Here is an 18,793-nt window from a genome sequence, read left to right on the forward strand (position 1 = left end):
GGGGGGGGGGGGGGAAGTGTGGCAAACAGCTTTGTGCTTAAATGCTTTGGTGAAAGTGGTTAAGAACGTGCGGCCCAGACACTTTACACTGCGTCATGTTCAGCTTGACCTCAGAGCCAGCTCCTTTTCATGTCAATCTACAACCTCTGCTGGTCAGAAAACAGCTGCCGTTCTCAGTGTAAGAAAAGATACCCACTGTTGTGCCAAACATTTCAATCTCTGCTTTCTTAACAGCCTGGGATTCAGGATTGCAAATAAGAGAGTTTGTGTCACCTCTGAGCACAAATATTTTCATCAAATTCTTTTTTTCAATGCAATTGAAAGCAGGAGTCAGGGAATGGTGGTTACATAACCCTCCTCAGTGTTTGCAGTCCAAATGCCAAAGCACTAGGACAGTGAATGAGAACCTGAGAGTGACACTGACTGCACAGTAATTACAAAATTAGAGACGGACTAGAAGCTGGCAAGTTCACGTTCAACCTCCGAGCAGAGCGAAATGTAAACAGCCTTGACAGTGAAAGGTAAATCAGACATTACAAAGGTTCAGGCTTTCATAACCTCAAGTGTTATCACTTCAGATGAAGAGGGAGGGAGGTTGAAATTCTCATATTTAAACCAAATCTCTTCATCATGCCCCCCTGGGCATTTCACTGCTCACATTGCACTGGGTTGATCTTTTCAATGCAGCGCATCTCTTTAGCTAGAAATGTGTTTATAAAAACAGCCGCAATTTGTAAGACCGCACTTCAGTTACACATGCAAAAATATGCAGTTCACAAAATGCCCATTGTCACATTTCATCCACAAAGCATCCTCGGTGAAACAGAGGCCGAGCTACTGCCCTCTGAGTTTTCCAGTGAAAACTCCCACCTTGATGATGGAGTAGAAACAGGTGATGGCTGGTTGCTCTCAGAAACTCCATTCCCCGGGGAACTGTGATCACTGTCTCCATTGTTGCTCCAAGAGATGTTTGCTTCTCCCTCAAATTCTTGCCCAGACATAATTCTTTCAATCTCCTCCTCTGAAATCTTTTGGAGACAAGATCATCACATCAAACATTTTTCAACCAAGTACAAAACTGGCTTAGCCACAGGCACAGACTTCTCAAGCTGTCTGTAGTCTGGGAGAAATACTACCACCCAGACCTTTATTATAAAATGAGATATCCTATGCTTGGAAGGACTTTCAGCTATACCTGAAATCTCCCATGCTCCTCTCATTAGTCCTCTTACCTCTTCTTGATAAGAGGCATTTGTTTTAAATAAGGATGTCATATAATCCAAGGACAACCTGCCGGTCCAACAGCACAACCCAAGTCCGGTCACTGCAGCATCGTCTATGGGAGGGGGTGGTGGGAGGGAGGCTGGAAGGAGAGCTCTAGGACACCAAAGACTGATTACTGGGTCATCTGGATCATTTTGCTCCCTTGGTCCCTACAGTACCTCCTGGTTTGCTCTTGCAGTTAAATCACACTTGGGACATTTGGAAATAAACCTCTGAGATCCAGGGATGGCAGCAGACCTGGGTTAGGCTCAGCATGATGCAGATATTTCTGCCTTCAGCAGTAGCAGAAGTGTAGCGCTCGGGTTTTTTTGTGAGGTTTACTGCACGTATTCCCTTCCCCCATCCCACGGGCACAAGGAGTCCACGTGAGCTCTACACAATTGCTGAACTGCACTTTTCTGTGGCATCATTTTCAAGAGGTGCAAAGAACCTACCAGCCACTGCTGAGAGATTTACTCCAGACAACACAATTGTCAGGAAACCCCCCAACCAAGGAACAAGGCCCACCTTTCCTTTATTCTAAGAGGAGAATAATTAACTAGCCCCTCTCAGTTGGGCTGAGCAGCCTGGTTTATCCTTTCTATCACACAAACCACAATGTGGCAGGGCTCCTTTTTGGCTACCCAAGCAGGCTGCCTTACCAGCTACACTGCTGTAGAAATGTAAAAAATTAGCTTTTACAAGGAGGTTGTAAGGAGCATTGGCAAAATATGGCTATGTTTGAAAACAATGGGAAGTGGCACACGGCTACTGCAATCCATTTTTAGAACTACCCTCCTGCTGCCCTCCGAGGTTGTAAGAGCAAGGAGGGGACTGAACTTGTCTAAGGAAAAGGCACAAGCTGTGATGCTGTTCCTTATTCAGAGGGAAGCAAACTGCAGGAAGAAGGCTTTTTTGGTTGCTTGGCTTTTGGTAGTTTTAGTTTGCATGGGGGTGGTAGTTTCCCACACACACACAGGCAGCCTTGCAAAAGGCTGCTCCTGAATTACTTCTCTTGTATTAAAATAAACAGTAAACTTTTTAAGGACAGCTGTTCCTGCTGCCCCCTGGAAAATGGCAATCATTCCTCCCCTCGTGCGGCAGAAGCTATTGTGCTGAATTACCTAGCATTTTACAAGACATCTCCAGACAAGCTGCCCCATCAATCAGGAAGACATTTACTGGATGCCCCACTTGCAACAACTTAAGAAATTGCAGTATGGAGACTGCTAAGATTTACTGGGAGCTTTGCAGGGATTGAAGTACTCGTGCCGCTTACAAAGGACCGACTGTTTCCTACAGCCCGACTGAGCAGTTTAGAGATTGTCAGTTTATTCATGTAGCCATCCGATGACAATCTGTCGTGCAGCGATGCCATCTCCTCTCGCTGGAGTCAAGCAAGATCAGAGCCTTGTTTACAAATCAGCTGCCTAAATGGCATGTATCACTAACGAGACAGGGCTGGCCAAATCCCTGCTACGCTATTAGGAGACATCATCACGCATGAGCAAAACTGTCACCAATTAACTCAGGTTGAACCCCTGGGCCTGCCTGCTTCCATGGCTCAGAGACTGCAGCAGCTCCGCAGCCGGGCTGGACTGCGGCTGCAGGAACCGGCACATATCCAGCCCGTCCCAGGTGGGTCAGGAACACCTCTGGAGCCAGGCGCTCCTCCCTTCCCAACGCTGCCCCAGACAGAGGTGGAAGGGATGTCACTGAGCCCATGCAGCCTCCTTGAGAGGTGGCATTGTTTTCTTCCCCTCAAGGAACGAACAACAGTTTCATCTTCCCCGTTTCCAGCTGCAGGAGCACATAGCCAGTGTACCGACTGCGTACGTCTCACAATCAGATGGGCGAGCAGTAAAGAAATGAAGGAGCACTGCATTAAAAACAGTCTGCTCACCTGGACAGGTCCAATACTTTTGTTCCTGCCTCCTGGCATGCCATCTTCTCTGATTGCTGCAAAGAAACACAACCAAGAGCTGGTTAGGGACGCTGGGATTATTTGCAACTGCGGAGAGCTGCTGACAGCGCATCTACCCTGACAGGAACCGTCTTCCATGTAGATGTAGATTCACTGACTCTGGAAGTTTTATTCTGTTAAATAAAGCAATGCCCACCAATTTCCACCCCCACAGTGGGAGCTGCGCCCTGGGCTCCCCACTTCCAGCGTGTATAAAATATCGTGACTGACAGAAGCACTGGGAGGCTTCAGAAACAGTAACACGGCTGCTCTGCCTTAGTGGACATTTGGAACAACTTCCCCATCTCTTTTTTCTTTATTAGCAGGGAAACACTGCACGAGAAAGACTGCCAGCTCAAGGACCCCACGGGCTGCGGCATGCGTGGGCCAGCTGAAGCCCCTCTGATAGGCAGGGTCACAGGCTCTGCTGAGACCACCCACCGTGAACTCAGCTGGACCTGGCAGGGGTCTGTCCCAGCTGTACGACGGCCTTGCTGCTGCGGGCTCCCCCGCCTTGCCTCCGTAAGACAGCTGGCAAAGAGCTGGGGGCTGGGATGGCCTTGCCACTGCAGGGCTCCCCCAACCTGCCTCTGCAGGACAGCTGGCAAGCAGTGGGGGGCCGGGACGGCCTTGCAACTCCTGCGGCCCAGGTCCTGCCTGGCAGGAAGGTCCCTGTGCTGGGCCATTCTGCAGGGCCAACCTCAGCTCCCCAGAGCGCAGTCCTCCGAGCCATTCTTGGACCCCTGAGAAACACTTCACCAACGTTGAGCACTCGGAGCCTGTCACAGGTGTCCTGTTTCTGCAGACACCGAGTCCTTGCAAATACAACACCTGCCTGGCTCTCAGCTGGGAGCACTGACCTAACTCCTTTCTCCAGATGCAGCAAGGAAGGTGGTGAGGCTAGGACTAGAGACGCCCAGCAAAGAGACAGGGAGCTCAGCCTCAGCACATGGTGCTCAGCACCTTCCATGCAGGACAGCCACAGCTGCAACCAGCCTCTGAGCACCAGGGATGGCACTGACCCACAGAGCGGATCTGAGAGTAAATCATGGGGCTAAGGCTGGCAGGATGCCCTCCTGCGGAGCTGCAGGCCTCGCAGACAGCCCCTCTTCTGACCACCTGCATCATGCAGCCTGATAGGTCTCACCCCGATACCTCCCCGCTGAACCCAGAGGTCTGAGAAGGATGAAAGCATTTCCAATCTCAGGAAATTCAACCCGAGACCAGACCTAGCAGAATCTGAGACCACGGTGCCACCAACGTCTCAGACCCTGGCAATGGAGAGGAACAGCTACACTTGGGTTACCCCTGCTAGCAAGTGTTTGCTGTGGAGAGAACTGAGAAACACCAAAGTCTCTGCCAAGCCAGTTTGGGAGAAATCCCTTCCCAAGGCCATTCCAGTCATCAATATGACTGTGGACATGTGAGCAAGACTCAGCAGCCAGGTATTTAAGAAAGAAGGTCCTTCGTGCTGCCTCAGTGCACTGCTCCACCCCTGCCCAGTATCCCACTTCTGGCTGTGGCTCATCTCTGGTGCTCCAGGAGAAGACAAAACAGCCAGGACACACAAAGCCAACTGAGCATTGGGAGAAAAGCTGAGGGGTTCCTGCCAGCACCAGCCACCAGCAGGGTGGGGAAACACCATCTTCCTGAGCAGGGGCAGAGCCCAGTGAGAAAAGGAGAGGTAAATGGAGCAGCCCTGCATCGCAGATGCAATCTGTCCACCTAATGGTCTGCATCCTCTGGCCATTTATTCTGGAAGCTGAAGCACTGGCCTATTTAGAAACCGCAGTGCCTCTGCATCCGTAGCCATTTGCTCGCTTCTCTCACATGCTTCCTAGAGTTATGCTGCCAGCAGTAGCTACGGACCACTTCACAACCTGACACAGCGAAGCAGCTGAAAACAGATACACTCTGTGGCATGCAGCTCTCAAGCTCAGGGCATATCGGATGGGCAGGGGCCATGCTCCAGCCAGGTTTTAACACTGGACCCAAGGTGAGTTTGGCTTTATGGAGCCTGTGTTGACCTTCTTGCATACTTGGCATTAAGTCAGCTAGGAAAACCCTCTTTTTCTGGGACGGCAGCAAGCAGGAGCTGTATGGAGAGGCCACTAGCCCCGCAGTAGCCAGAATCGGGAAATGGCTGAAGTGGGATCTTGCATGTTTCCTGAAATGTCTAGACATGTCTCTGGCGAGCGCTGCCCTGGCTGCTGGAGCACAGAAGGTGCGATGTAGCCCTAGGAAGGCAATCTCTACTGCATTGTGTAGATGCCTTTCCAGTAATGCCCCTGGGTGGGGTACATCTGGTTTGGAAAGCAGGCAGAGATCTTAAAAGAACAGCAATGGAAAGCCCTGCTCCCACCCACCACACAGGCCCCTAAATATGGGGACTGACTGTCGAGAATGCCAGGTGTTCAGTAGCTGCTGCCGACTTCTTGGGTACGGAGACGCAAGTCCTTTATCTACAGAACAGGTACAGCACCAGCAGCAGTGAGGTTTGCCCACTGCTTCTGCCCTGGCCTGTAGATGCCATTGCTAAAGCAGCTGGATACACCCTGGCCACAGCCCTGCGAGTGGGCCAGGAGTGATGGGGACTGCTCTCCACTGCAGCCATCACCTCTCTTTTAGGCATGGGGCCAAACAGACACTGAATGGGAAACATGTCCGTCCACCAGGCTGGGTGTGCAGCACTGAAAGCCTTCACACCTTTCCAAGATGGCCTGAAGCTTCCTGTCCTCACCCCGCTGAGACTGCAAGATCCTTGGGACAGCCTTTGTAGCTTCAAGCACAAGCTCCAAACACAACAAATTGTAGCAGAAAACAGGGCTGAACTCTGTCCCACGGGGAACACCCACTACCAAGGGGCAATTCACTGTGGTGACTTAACCCAAGGGGGAACTGACCTGGCCAAGTGGCACAGATGACCGGAGTCACCCTCTGGTCTGGCTCCCAGGTGAGGCAGTGGCAGCAGCTGCACCCACAGCCAGGACAGCCAGGCTGAGCCGATGAACAGCAGCACGCCCAAAGCATGCGACACTTGCGCTGGGACGGCTGATTTTTACAAGTCTCTGTGCCACCTCAGCACTGCCCGGCACCCTGCTGAACCAGTCTGACAAGCTGCCAGGTGCTTTCAAATTGGACACGTGGAACCAGGAGAGCAAATATGGCCCCAAGAGAGCCCTGTGCTCTTTAACCTACCCTGTCTGCCTGCAGCATTCAGCTGTAACCCTTATTCAACTCGCAAGCACTGGCCTTGGTTCACTGTTTACCCAGCGGGGTCTCACAGCTGTGGGCTTTATTCAGTGCATGCTCCCCGTGGCTCTGCACCCTTGAGAAGCCTGATATTTTGCAGCACTAGGAGCTTACATTGGCTCTTCTCTGCCAGGGCAATGCTGTCACCAGGGCCCCAAAAGATGTGAAGTCGGACCAGTCTGCTGCTGTAGGAACCTGGGGCTCTCTCTTCTTTCAAGTTTTCTCTACCCCAGATGGAAAATCCCTCGCTAGCTCTGTTTAGCCTCCTTCTCAAGGTTTTGAAAGGCATCAGTTCATCTCTCCCCCATTGCAGGGCTGCTCTCAGGCTGCAGCTATGTTGGTCTCATGTCCTGACATGGTTATAAGTGCTTGAGTCAGCTCCCTGCTAGCTTTGGTGCACTGTGTGCATTTTGGCTGGACCAGGTTCACAGGGGCTAAACCAGCTTTCTCAGCCATTTCCATTAGCTCCTGGTTTAAACAGGTCATTTTAACTTAGGTGAGCTGCCAGATCCAGCCCTTGCTGGTAACCGTTTATTCAGAGGTCTACAGAGACAAATCTGCTTCTTGTTCCAAACGCAGAGGATTTCTTCGCTGTCCAGAGCTGCAGTACCTAACCCTTCTAACCTGTACCTTAGTACATACAGGGGCTTTGCTTGCTTCAAGGTCTCTGATCATCCTTGAATACTTCATTTATGTAAGGTGTTTTAAATAGGATCCTGTTGTGAATAGGGACATGGAACTGCATCTGCACCACTCCCTTCCCAAACCCAGAGCGGGACTGCATTAACCACTCTCAGTAAGGCAGCTGCTAGTCAACCAAAGCACTCTCTTTACCTTCATATGAGAACATCTGTTTTTCATCTAATACCCTGGTAATCAAACTTCTCAAATGAAATCAATGGAGTTTTCCACAAAAAGAGCCATGACCAAAGGCCAGCTGCAATTGTTCGTGCATTTGGGACATCATTCTGGTATCTCCCAGCAGCGGCCAGGAGATGTCACTGTTTCCTGCTAAATAAGCATTTGCTAAAAAAACAGATAAGAAAAAAAGAAAAATGAAAAAAAAAAGCTTCTCAAGGCTGAGACTTGCCATTAAGAATAAAAGCTCCAAGAACACCCATCAGCATCTTTCTGTGGATCAAAAAGGCAGCCACATCTGTAACATGCCGCTGGGAACAGGAAAAGCTTCCATCTGCATCAGTAACGACTCTCCCCCAAAATCGAACAAATGGAAGAGAGGGAGAGGGACTCCCTGCTACAGGGATCACAGTATCAAGTCAGAAAAGAGAAGAGAAAAGTCTAGTAATTCATCCAGAAAGGGGTAAAAAGAGAAATGTGTGCAACAGATGAAGACAGCCACCTGGGCCATCCGGGTGCTCTGGATCCTGGCTTCCTCTGAAGAGACTGACTGTGGGTGGCATTTTTTGAGAAACCACAACCAGAAAAGAAATCCACATGAAGCCTCACAGTAAAAATATTGTAACATAAAATTCAGAGGAGAACATATGTGATCTACATACTTATTTTAAAGTGCAGGCAAATGAAGCCAAATAGCATTTGGCTTCTGTAACCCTGAGCTCAGAGGAGGAGAACCCCAAGCGCTTGGATGAAACGTGACAGCTGCGATGGGAAGATGGGGCGTTCCTTGCACCTGCACACTCGGGGCTCCAACGTACAGACTGAGAAATGGAAAGGAAGGAGAAGGGACAGGTCAGCCAGGGGAGCAATCTGATCATTTGCTCACTGATGGCAAGTTTGAGTCACCCAAAATGTGATTCCCCAAGTTAAAATCCAGCTTGAACCAACTATGGCTCCCTGCTGAGCAAAATGCCACAAGTGTCATGCTCTGCATTTCTTGCTCGTCCCACACACTGGTCTCTGCAGAAAGATCTTTGCTGCAAGACAGTGCACCAGAGACCGGGGTTCAGCGCATCTGCAGCATATTCTGCTAAAAAGTCTAAGAATGCATTTGGCAAGAGGCTTTCCCAGTTGTGGTAACGTAACCTTAGGAGAATTAAGCACGCGACATGAGATTTCTGCTTCTGACTCCAGGAAGCAGCCTTTCCCACAATGACTCCTGCCCTGCCTTCTGAAGCCGAATGCCCTCTGTGCATATCAAAGGAGTGAGCCCAAACAATCACTATATTACAGCAGCTCCTCCTTCTACTCCATTTCCTGTTTGTTGCTGTTAAACCAGAAAATCCCTTGGCTTTTAAAGCAGGAGGCCACGCTGCCACAGATTTAAAATGGTCAAAATAGTGAAGCTTTACTAAGGGGAGAAATTGATACTGAAATCACATTCTCAATGTAGTCTCTTAAAATCAGCTGCAAACAGCTGCAGGTTTTTATTCCAGCACAATGAAAACGTAGACTTGCAGGTTAAAGCAGGATTTGATGGCCTAATTAACCGCATCAAACTCTTTTTTCACAGGGGCATTTTTCTGTTTAAAATTAAAAGCCAACATCATATGGGCCTCAGATTTCAAAGGCGCTGCCTGACCCATTTAACCACATCCCTGTCACCTCATTCTGCTAACTAGTCCTGACCGAGCTGACAACTGTACTATCTGATGCTGTCTCTTTTACAGTTGCTGCTTTTGTCAGTGTTCAGCTGAAAATATCCCAGAAAAATTGCTTTTAGATCCATTCCAGTAAAAGACTGCTGTCCACTTCCCTTCTCTCTTACCCATGCTAGGCTCTCATTTTTAGGCTGTAGTTTCTACTAATATTTGACAAATAACTCAATAGTTATGTAACCCCTGCCCTTGGGTTGCGAGGGGTTAAGCAGAGGGCTGGTTACAGTTGCATGATACCAGTACAGTAAATTAAAGCACAAATTAAAACAAATTGATTTCTCCCTGCCAGTAAAGGGACAACCATGCCAGATTAAAAAGTATGCTGGTTCTACGGGCTTTCTACTTGATTAGGTAGCGTAAGAGTGATGTTGCACTTGTGACGGTCCAGAAATTATGTGAGAAGCAAAGTTTTCTTAGGGCAATCTCTTTTACTGGACCAGCAAGGTAGCTGGGATAAAATTGGACAAGGTTTCGATGCAAGACATTCTTCCTCAGGGTACTCCTCGATTTATCTGTGAGGAGTTTACGTACTGGTGGTCCCCAGCCTAAAAGCGCATGGTCCCAGCACGGCTTTTTCCCTCTCAGCAAAACTGTGCCTGGTATGAAAGAGGCATGGTTTTATGTCATAAAGCCCAAGAGCTTTCTAGGGCAGGGTTTAGCTAAGGCCTGTGATTAAACATCAGACAATCCTGAGGCTGTGAAAACCTGAATGCCTAACATGTCAGGTCTTACTAGAATCTCTAGGGCATTTACATTTCTGTCCAAGAGGAATAATTCAAAAAACAGCAGAGCCAGAAATGCTCCCTTCCATGCCACCCAGTCCTTCCCTTTGCCATGCTACAACATCCATGGGCAAACTTCCAAAATCAAGCTTTGCAAACTGATGCACATGAGGATTGTCCCAGAAAGTTTACTTCTAAGGTGAAAACAGGCTTGAACACAAATCAGCCCAAACAGATAATTTTGGAAAGCCATAAACCCTCTAATACCTATGGCTTAAAATGGGAGTGTCATGGTGAGCACTGGCACTAGCACTGACAACACGGGCAGCAGTGCTAAAGTGGGGCACTGGGTCAGTAGTGCAATGAGGGCTCAGTTGTGTAACACTGGTAGCATCTCAGCACAGGTGCCCAGAGCAGGCTGATATTGCTAGTAACCACAGCCTTGAACACAACCCAAATGATGAGTGAAGGGGATATCCACGTAACCTGGGGACTGGCAGAAAGAAGCGTTTTTGGTTTCTGGCTGAGTGCTCATAGAAAGCCAGCAGGATATGCGGTGAGATACCAACACAAGAGATCTCCCCAGCCTCTCCCGGAAAGAGGCAGCTTCTGTCACACCCAGGGCCCAGCCACCCCTTTTTGCCCGTGTGTGTGAGTTGGATATTTGAAGCAGCTCACTGGCTTTACCTTTCCGGTTCATCCCCATCTGGAGGCACTTGAGCAGCCGGCAGTACTGGCATCTGTTTCGCTGCTTGCGTGACATCACGCAGTTCTTGTCTCGACTGCATCTGTAAACCCGCTTGTTGCAAATGCTCCGCTTGAAAAACCCCTTGCAGCCCTCGCAGGAGATGATACCATAGTGCAGACCTGTTGCTCTGTCTCCACAGATAAGGCAGGTTCGCTGATCAACCCGGTCATCTGGAAGAGAAACAAGGCTTCAGATGAGAAAATGGCCCATCTGCAAAAACATACGACCTGAGCCCTTCCACACCAAGCCAGCACAGCCCTCCACCCTTGCATGCCATACCCGAACTGCCCATGCTGCACGGCCGAGCCTGGAGAAGAGCATGGCGTGCACATTCCTGATACTAGGAGGCCAATTCTTAGCTGCTGTGAGATCCCACCTGTTCTGAATAATAACTTGGCTGAAGTGCACGTGGGTAAAATTTCCCCTGCTCAGAAGTGGCCGAAGTTCACACCGAACGTTCAAGAAGACACTAGCTCAAGTGTGGCTGCCAAGGAGGACTGGTAGGCACATGCCAAACAGCATAAACTCTGAATAGGAACATCACCAGGGACCCTGACCATTGTCCTCTGACCCTCCTGCACTCACAGGAAAGCACCAATGTGCACTTAAACCTGCCATCTCCAGGAAGACGCTGACATGAAGGCTTCCACTACAGGTGTAAACATCATGCTTGGATCTGAGCTGGGAGAGCCTAAGCCACCACATGTGAAAAGAGAAGCCAGCAAAACTTTCTGCTTTAAAATAAAGGGTTTACAAATAGTCAAGAAAGACTGCAGCACATCTGCATCCTCCTCATCCAGAGCTAACGCCATGGCTCAGAAATGCTGCCCGCCTCCCCATATTATATATAGAGAGAAAGGAGCTGAGATGAGCAGAGGTTTACTGTCCTTTCAGCCAAAGCACACTACACCGTGAGCAACAGCTTCTGGCAGCCAGGTCTGCTGCAGTCGGCATGTCAATATTTCAGCTTCAAACCAAGCAAGTGCTATGCAGCCCCCTTGAGAAAAATCCTGCCTCCAAGAGCAGGCTGCCGACAGAAGAAGGCCTTCACCAGTGATGGGTCCTTCATTGGCTTCATCGGCACAAGAGAACAGACTGCAAAAGGATCCCTTGCCAAGGGTGACGTCTTCCCAGGAGTGTGGTGTGGCATTCATCTTGCCAGGCTGATCTCAGAGGAGACTGAGCCCAGGAATCCCATGATAAACCAGCAGTTAAAAGAAGGGGGATACAGAGCAAAATCTACCTTCACAGAGTAACCGCACAGAACCGTCACGTTTGCTTACGAGAAATTACAACATGGTTTGTAGAAGAAATAACTGTGTGCGTTTCAAACTGTAATTCACTGCAGCTCCCCAAATCATGTCACAAAAATATAGTCTTTTTATTATTCCACGTACAATATTACAGCAGAATTTAAACACCATTATCTACACTCAAAATGATGGACTGCCAGGCTTCCCATGACCCTATTTCATGCATTTCTTTTATTTCCACTGTAGTTAATAAAGAACAGAGATGAGATCAAAGGCCTGAGTGTCATATTTTCTTACTAATGTGGTATGAGAAAGTTGTATTACCTCCCGGACTAGTGTTTTATTCTCAATTCTTCTCATTTCAACATTCCTTTCAGTATCTGGTGTCAATAGAAGGCAACATGTGCCACACGTTAGGAAAATACAAATACCATCTGCAGCTAGGAAGAAAGCATGAGTTTAAACAAGGTCAGTCTTGCCATTGAGAGCTAGTGGTTTTCAGAGTCCCATTTAGACTAAAGCCACAACTGGAGAGCATTAGTGCGTCACTGGAAGTACTACTCATCCTACAGCTAAGACAGAACTTCAGGTTGGGGGGTGGGAAGACAGACAGCACTACGAGGGCAGTCACACAACATTTTTGTTCAACATTTGTGTAACGGAGAGAAGGGCACATGTCTGCAGAGACGAAAAGTAACAAAAAGTGCAAAATGAGTGCGAGCAGAGGTGTTATCACCGCACTGCCACACACAGCATAGCCCATGTCTGGAGAGCTCGTGTCATGGGGGTGGCAGGTACCTTTGCAGGACAGACCTGCTTGGATGTTCAGGTTCCCGCTGGGCAAAAAGCAACCAACGCAAATTTGCTGGAGGTGGCAGGGAGAAGCCAACTGGAGCTTGTGCACAGAAAGCCTTTTTCCTGACTCAACTGATGTGCAGCAGAGTGAACCACAGAGAAAACATACCCGACAGACGCGTGGTGATCCCCCCGCTACAGAACCACAAGTATCGGCAGGGCGCGTTTTGTTCAGGCAACTCGGGGAAACAGGCCAAGACAAGGTCTCTTCTCCATGCCAGCTCTCGAACTGTCAGCCAAGGCTTTGCGATGCAGTTGACACGCAAGCACACATGCACACGCACACACACAGAATGTAAATGAACATTATTATAAAAATGATAATAAGGTTAAGACACAAAGACTGGATTTTACTATTCCCTTTCCAAATCTTAATAAGAGGCTTTTGGATGAAAAAAATGTAAATTGTACTACTCCCAGCAATAGGAACTGTCACCTTAAATTTGGTATCTTAAGACTTTAACATTCCCACCGAGACAGAATAGGGCTGATGTATAGCTCAGCAAGGATCTCAGTGGGCACATAGTAATTTTCAGAGACAGAGATGTCAAATTGAAAGGAAAATAAAGTAAATGATGGCTAAAGCAACTGACTTTGTTAACCTAGATGTATTCTCGTCATCTTGCATCTCCAGCAAGACCTAAATCTTGCTTCACATTAGAAGTCAGTTGTACTTAAAAGAATCCCGTCAGCGGCACCCAAAGCCTTTTCCTGCCGAAGCTCCTGCCACACGGGTGCTTTACCTCTTCTCCTCGTTTCATCCCAGACAAGCCCCTCACTCAGCGCCTTGTTAACCACTACGGATTGTGCTCGTCACAGACACAACAGCACGGAGAAGACAGACAACACCCCCTTTCCATACGTCCAGAGAGGACCATGCTGGGAATGCGTCTGAACTCTTCCCTCTTTCAAATCAAAATTTAACATGCATTAACCTGGAGCCTGGGCCGCTGTAAAAGATTCAGACGGTGCCCCTTTGCCTGGGTGAGAGAGACAGTCTCCTGCCACAAGCCCAGATATCCCAGACCAAGGTCCAGTCTTGTCACTTCTGCTGTTAGGTGCTGAAGTCAAAGACTCGGGCCACGTCTACACAGGGATGCTAAGGAAGAGTCAGCCACTGCAATCGAAGGTCACTTCACTCGTGAATAACAACATCCACGTGCGAACTGACCACACTAGCTTGCACAACTGGCTTCACCCTGTGCGCTGATTTGGCTTGGGCTTCCTGAGCACCCTTGCACTGGCGCTGCCTGCGAGGGGGCGGCTTTGTTGAACTGGGAGTGCAGGAAACATGGCTTCCAGGCAGAGTTCACGTGGACTCAGGAGCTGAGACTTGCCGTTCCTTCACATAAGAAGAAAGGCTAGTCAGAAAGGTTTCAGTGACCACCGCTGTAACTCCAATGGTGAGCGACAGTGGCACACCCAGAAAACTGCAGCTGAATCAGGAATTTCCTATTACGACTCATGCATCTTGAAATATTTCCCACCACAGCCACGCTGCAATCCAAAATATTGTTTAATTCCTTTGAGCAGCGGGAAAAGTCTCTAGAGCTCTGGAGGAAAACTTCCTGATAATTAACTTAATCTTGTGCAGGGGTGTCTAAGCCCACCGATACCCACTGCCTGCCATCATCCAAGTCGTGGCCAAGGTGCAGCCTGGCAGGACATTTTGATCTAAGGCTGACATTGGAGGCATGTATATATATATTTTAAAGGTTTTAACAGGATCCACTCACCATCTCATTGCTTCCTTCAAATAGAGTCTCCCACTCCCAAATATTCTAGGTTTCCCTTCTAGTTACTTACGTACAACAACGTGAATGTTGTCCTTTGCCCAAAGCAAATGAAAAACTTAAATTTAACATGGGGGGGGGTGGAATCCATCTCGAGTTTCTTACAATGTTGACAATGCCCTTTCCTGAAGTGGAAGTCAAATCACCAGACCCACCAACTAACATCATGGCAAACAAGGCTGCTTTTCAAACCATCTGCTGAACTGCCACAGAACGTCCCCAGCATGTTACCAGGAAACATTTCACCTGCAATTTCTTGAATTTAGCTTCTGTAAATCTGTTATTTCTCACTGTCATGATTCAGCCTCTGCAGTCGGCACAGAGCTCAGCAGCCGAGCTTTCAGCACGCATTAGCTCTACATTAAGTGAATGCGACCAGCTCAGAAGCTAGTTATTTATGGGTCTGATCTTTGCAAGATCCCATCCTTCTGGTTGCTTTGGTGACAGCTCACTCGCCTCTTTCCATCTCCAAATGGCTGCATGAGCAGAAATCATCACGAGCGCCGTAAGCCAGGCCTCCGTTGTGGAATATGGATCTTTTTATTCTAATTATCCAGGGTCACACAATCATGGTCACATTTTAAAGCCCAACTTAAGAGCTGCTCAGTTGCTTTGCCTTCTTTGGAAGCATTACCAGTAGAATAGCTATTTCACCCTGAAGGTGTATAATGGGATTTACAGGGTACTTGCATTGTACTTCTCTAATTGCTAGGTGGAACAAACCTGAAACTTGGAGCGTGAGTTGGTGTGGGGAGCGCGCCCTCTGCAACAGCTGTGAAGGGGCAGCTGGACATCAGTGAGAGGACAAAACAAGTCTGGATCACTTAAAACATTTAGGCAGTGATCAGTAAAGTACAGGTGAAGGTAGTCAAGATGCTTATAAGTTAATTTTAACTAAAACTTGTTGGTCAAACCAAATTTTTCAAGAAAAATCTGTTTGAGGCACGGATGAGAGTTTCTACCGAAGCACTTGGACAGTTTCTGAGAGCGATGACAGGCAGAGGTGCTGAGAAAAAGAAAGCACATCCTCTTCTCTTTAAGGCCCAGAACTAGCACCCAGGGGAACAGGCTTCTTCTGTCCCCAGCCTGGCTACGTATTTCCTCTGTCATTCTGGCAAAGATGATTATAACACACGTGCACGAGGGGCCCATCTTTTTCCTGGTGTCCGTGGACAAAAATGCACGACTTCGCAACCTCAGGGCTCCTTTAAGCAAGTTTTATATGCAGGTTTTTAGAAAGTATTGAGCAGTGTGCACGTATTGCTCTGTAGTGCAAGAGTTTCTACGAGCCAAAGTCCCCCACGTCTAACTGGAGATAGTTAGCACTGGCGATATGCTTGACATCCCTGAGCCGTTCGTTTTCCACGAGACCCTGCAGAAGTGAGAGAAAGTGTTTCACGGAGCTGCAGACTGGGGGAGGCAGAGATGGGAAAGTGCTCAGAGACCTGCTTTCAAAGAGGGAAGGCAAAAAATGCAGCCCTGGGACCCCACTAACACCTAGATGAGGACAGAAGAGCTTGAGAGGCTGCTTTAAAAACCATCTCAACTCCACTCCTTCCACTGATTTCTTTTTATTTGAAGTATCTCCATTTTTATAAAGAAAACACAACTAAACCTGTCAGGAAGACAGAGCTTGGGTTGCCAGGGCACCCACTATTTCATCAAGACACAAGTAAAAATATATTGCACACCTCTAATAAACACAAGCAAGCCTTGCTCGTGGAAAAGGAGATAAATCTATACTTCCCATCGAGAGAAGCAGACAGCTTGCCACCAGAAATTTAAAGACGAGCTGTAGGTTTTTATTTTGCAGAAAAGAGCGATGCAGACTGCGTCTGCTGGAATGTGATTTGTAACAGGGAGGCTCGGGACTCTTCAATACGTTTGAACAAGGCCTGTCCAAACCGCCTAAATTAAGGCCTTGTCGCCCAGTTCGGCTTTGTTTGGCACGCTGTCATTTATTTACCCATTTCCAGCGTTTCCTCTCTCATGCCAGTACAACTCACTCACAGATGAAACTAGCTCGCTCCACCCCTTTGGTTTCCACACTGTGTTCATCTGTCCCACACATGCAGACTGCGTCCCATCACGGATCAACAAGAGTTTACACAACGTGCTCCTCAGCCTTGGAGTTTGAGTCTCCCTGCTCTGCATATACAAGGCTACAGGGACAGCCGCTCCTTTTAAAGGCTGCTTGCTCAATTAATTCTTAAAAATTGTATTTTTAAGATCTGAACTCGGACAGCATCACCAAAAAACCCATTCAGGGCACATCATCCCCGCTCCCAGATGCGTTTTGCCCTGGAATTGGGGAGAGGACCGGCACAGGGAGTGTGGGTTTTGTTTTACTCGTTCGTAAAAGGATTGGTCAGAGTTATCTGAGAGTAGAGATGGGACTAGGAGATAACATAATGCTTCAGAAGCGCTCTGCAGCCTAACTGCATGGGGCACAGCCCAGGACTGGTGGGCACATCTGCGTCCAGCTTCCTTGTGCAGTTCGCCATGCTGCTCCTGCTTCTTGCATGTATGCGGGGCTGCCTATGACCACCGGCGGTTGAGCCTCAGACTAGACAGGATCAGCAAGGTGCGGTCATCTTCCCCAGGCCTCCTCCTCTCATCCAGCCCCTGGGCACAATCCTGACCTTGCAACATCCCTCTCTAAAGTGGCGTGAGTTTCTGGAAACGAGGCTGCACCAAATCCAACACCGCAGGCAGACAGAGGCAGGCCTGCTTTCCCCCTTTGGATACCAGTGGGACATCTTCTAGTGATGCAATGGGAACTAAATACCACATCTTCAGAGCAAAGGGAGGAAAACGTCACCTGAGACTCCTGTGTTTAATCCTGATGATCACCTAACCACGTTGGGACACAGTGCTTGCCTCTCTCCACCACTGAACACATGGGATCAAGGGAAACAGGTGTGTCCTGATGGAAAAGCAGAGAGGCCACATGTATGACCCTGGCAGTAATGCAAGGACATGCCAGGGCAGTCATGGGGATCCCAGGCCTTGGACCCATTAGAGGAGTTCATAACCCTGGCCTCAGGATACATCTTTAGCGCTACCTCGGCTTTCTAGACTGGAGTCAGTGTCTTAGTAAAACTTTTATGCACAAAGAAGTCAATAATAGGAGTTTATGTCAGTTTTTATGCACTTAAAATGACCCATATGCATCACCCAGGCTGATGTGAGATTTCAGGGATGGCCAGATGACAGCAGGAAAATCTCAGTTCAGTACATAGGGTGCACAGCCTTGGGTTTAACATGTTTATGGTGATGTCCTTTTGAGTCGCTGGAAGTAGATTATGCCAGCCTACGTAAAACCAGGGCACAGTCTCTCAGACCTTATCCCCACAGAAATCTTTGTTCAAGTCATGTTCAAGTATGGTTGCATGGAAGAAAATAAAACCCTCAGATGGAAAGAGACTTCAAGCGCATTTGGTTAGCCCTCAAGCAAGTTTTTGATCCATGAAATGACGGGAGCTTTGTTAATACCAAAAGGCAGCCAATCTACATTATGAACAATCATCTAAAAGATGTTAGGACCAGAAGCGCACGCAATTTTCAGCAAAGTAAAAAAAAACTCTAAACCCCCTTAACTGATTGGTGGGTACCTCTGTCCACAGCTCTCGAACCCATGAATGAGTGCTTTTGATCGCCTTTGAATTGCTTTTTTAAAAGTCACTGAAGCAATGTGAGCAAAATTCCACTGTTGTGAATTTTTATTGCAACTGTTACAAACTTCTCAAAACAAGAGGCGGGTGAGGGAAGCCCTGAGAAACCTCCAACAGCAGCAGTGCTCACTGGCGCAAGGATCACACGAATGAGGCATTCCCAGTTTTACAAGACAGACAACTTTAGGTATGCCCTTGAAGACGGCAGCCGAAGGAACGCGGGTGCAGATCACAGGCAACGCTTCTATCTACCTGAACATCTAGCTCGAGAGGGACGCTATGAAGCTGGACTTGCATAACGTCTGCCTTGAGTTATGCGGTAAACAGGGAGGGAGATTTACGTGGAGCAGAAAAGTCCCGATCGGTGGTGGGGTTTAGCTCAACTTCAGCTAACTCCTCCCCTGCACCTCTGCCCCCATCAGCCCCACCATAAATCCTGAGCTGATGGAGAGATCCCATGGTTACCGTGAACAGCCCTATTCTGCAGACTTTCCATGGCGAAAACGCCCCGGCACACAGGGCTGCTGCAAGGCAGGTCGAGGACCCGAGCAATGATCCCGACAGCTCTGGGTTTATGGGCATGGTGAGCCACAAATTAACGCCACCATGGCAAACTCCAGCGCCAACATACGGCGCCACAGCTTGTAGCGTTTTCATAAAAGAGGACAGTGCTCCCTCACTAGGCTCCCTCGCA

The 18,793-nt window shown here is 48.5% G+C and overlaps 1 protein-coding gene across 2 annotated transcripts in view; it reads right to left on the reverse strand.

Moving 5' to 3' along the window:
• The window catches only part of NR6A1 (nuclear receptor subfamily 6 group A member 1), a 137,778-nt gene that overhangs the window by 13,917 nt on the left and 105,068 nt on the right, over positions 1-18,793 (reverse strand). For both annotated transcript variants that reach the window (XM_019510893.1, XM_019510892.1), the window contains exons 3-5: positions 10,464-10,694; positions 3,167-3,222; positions 871-1,028 (exon numbers count right to left, since the gene is read on the reverse strand). In XM_019510893.1, the coding sequence (XP_019366438.1) occupies positions 871-1,028; positions 3,167-3,222; positions 10,464-10,694 (445 nt within the window). The remainder of the gene's footprint in view (positions 1-870; positions 1,029-3,166; positions 3,223-10,463; positions 10,695-18,793) is intronic.

Source organism: Gavialis gangeticus, unplaced genomic scaffold, assembly GCF_001723915.1.
Source record: "Gavialis gangeticus isolate Ggan-Ray unplaced genomic scaffold, GavGan_comp1, whole genome shotgun sequence".
In the NCBI taxonomy this organism is placed as follows: Eukaryota; Metazoa; Chordata; order Crocodylia; family Gavialidae; genus Gavialis; species Gavialis gangeticus.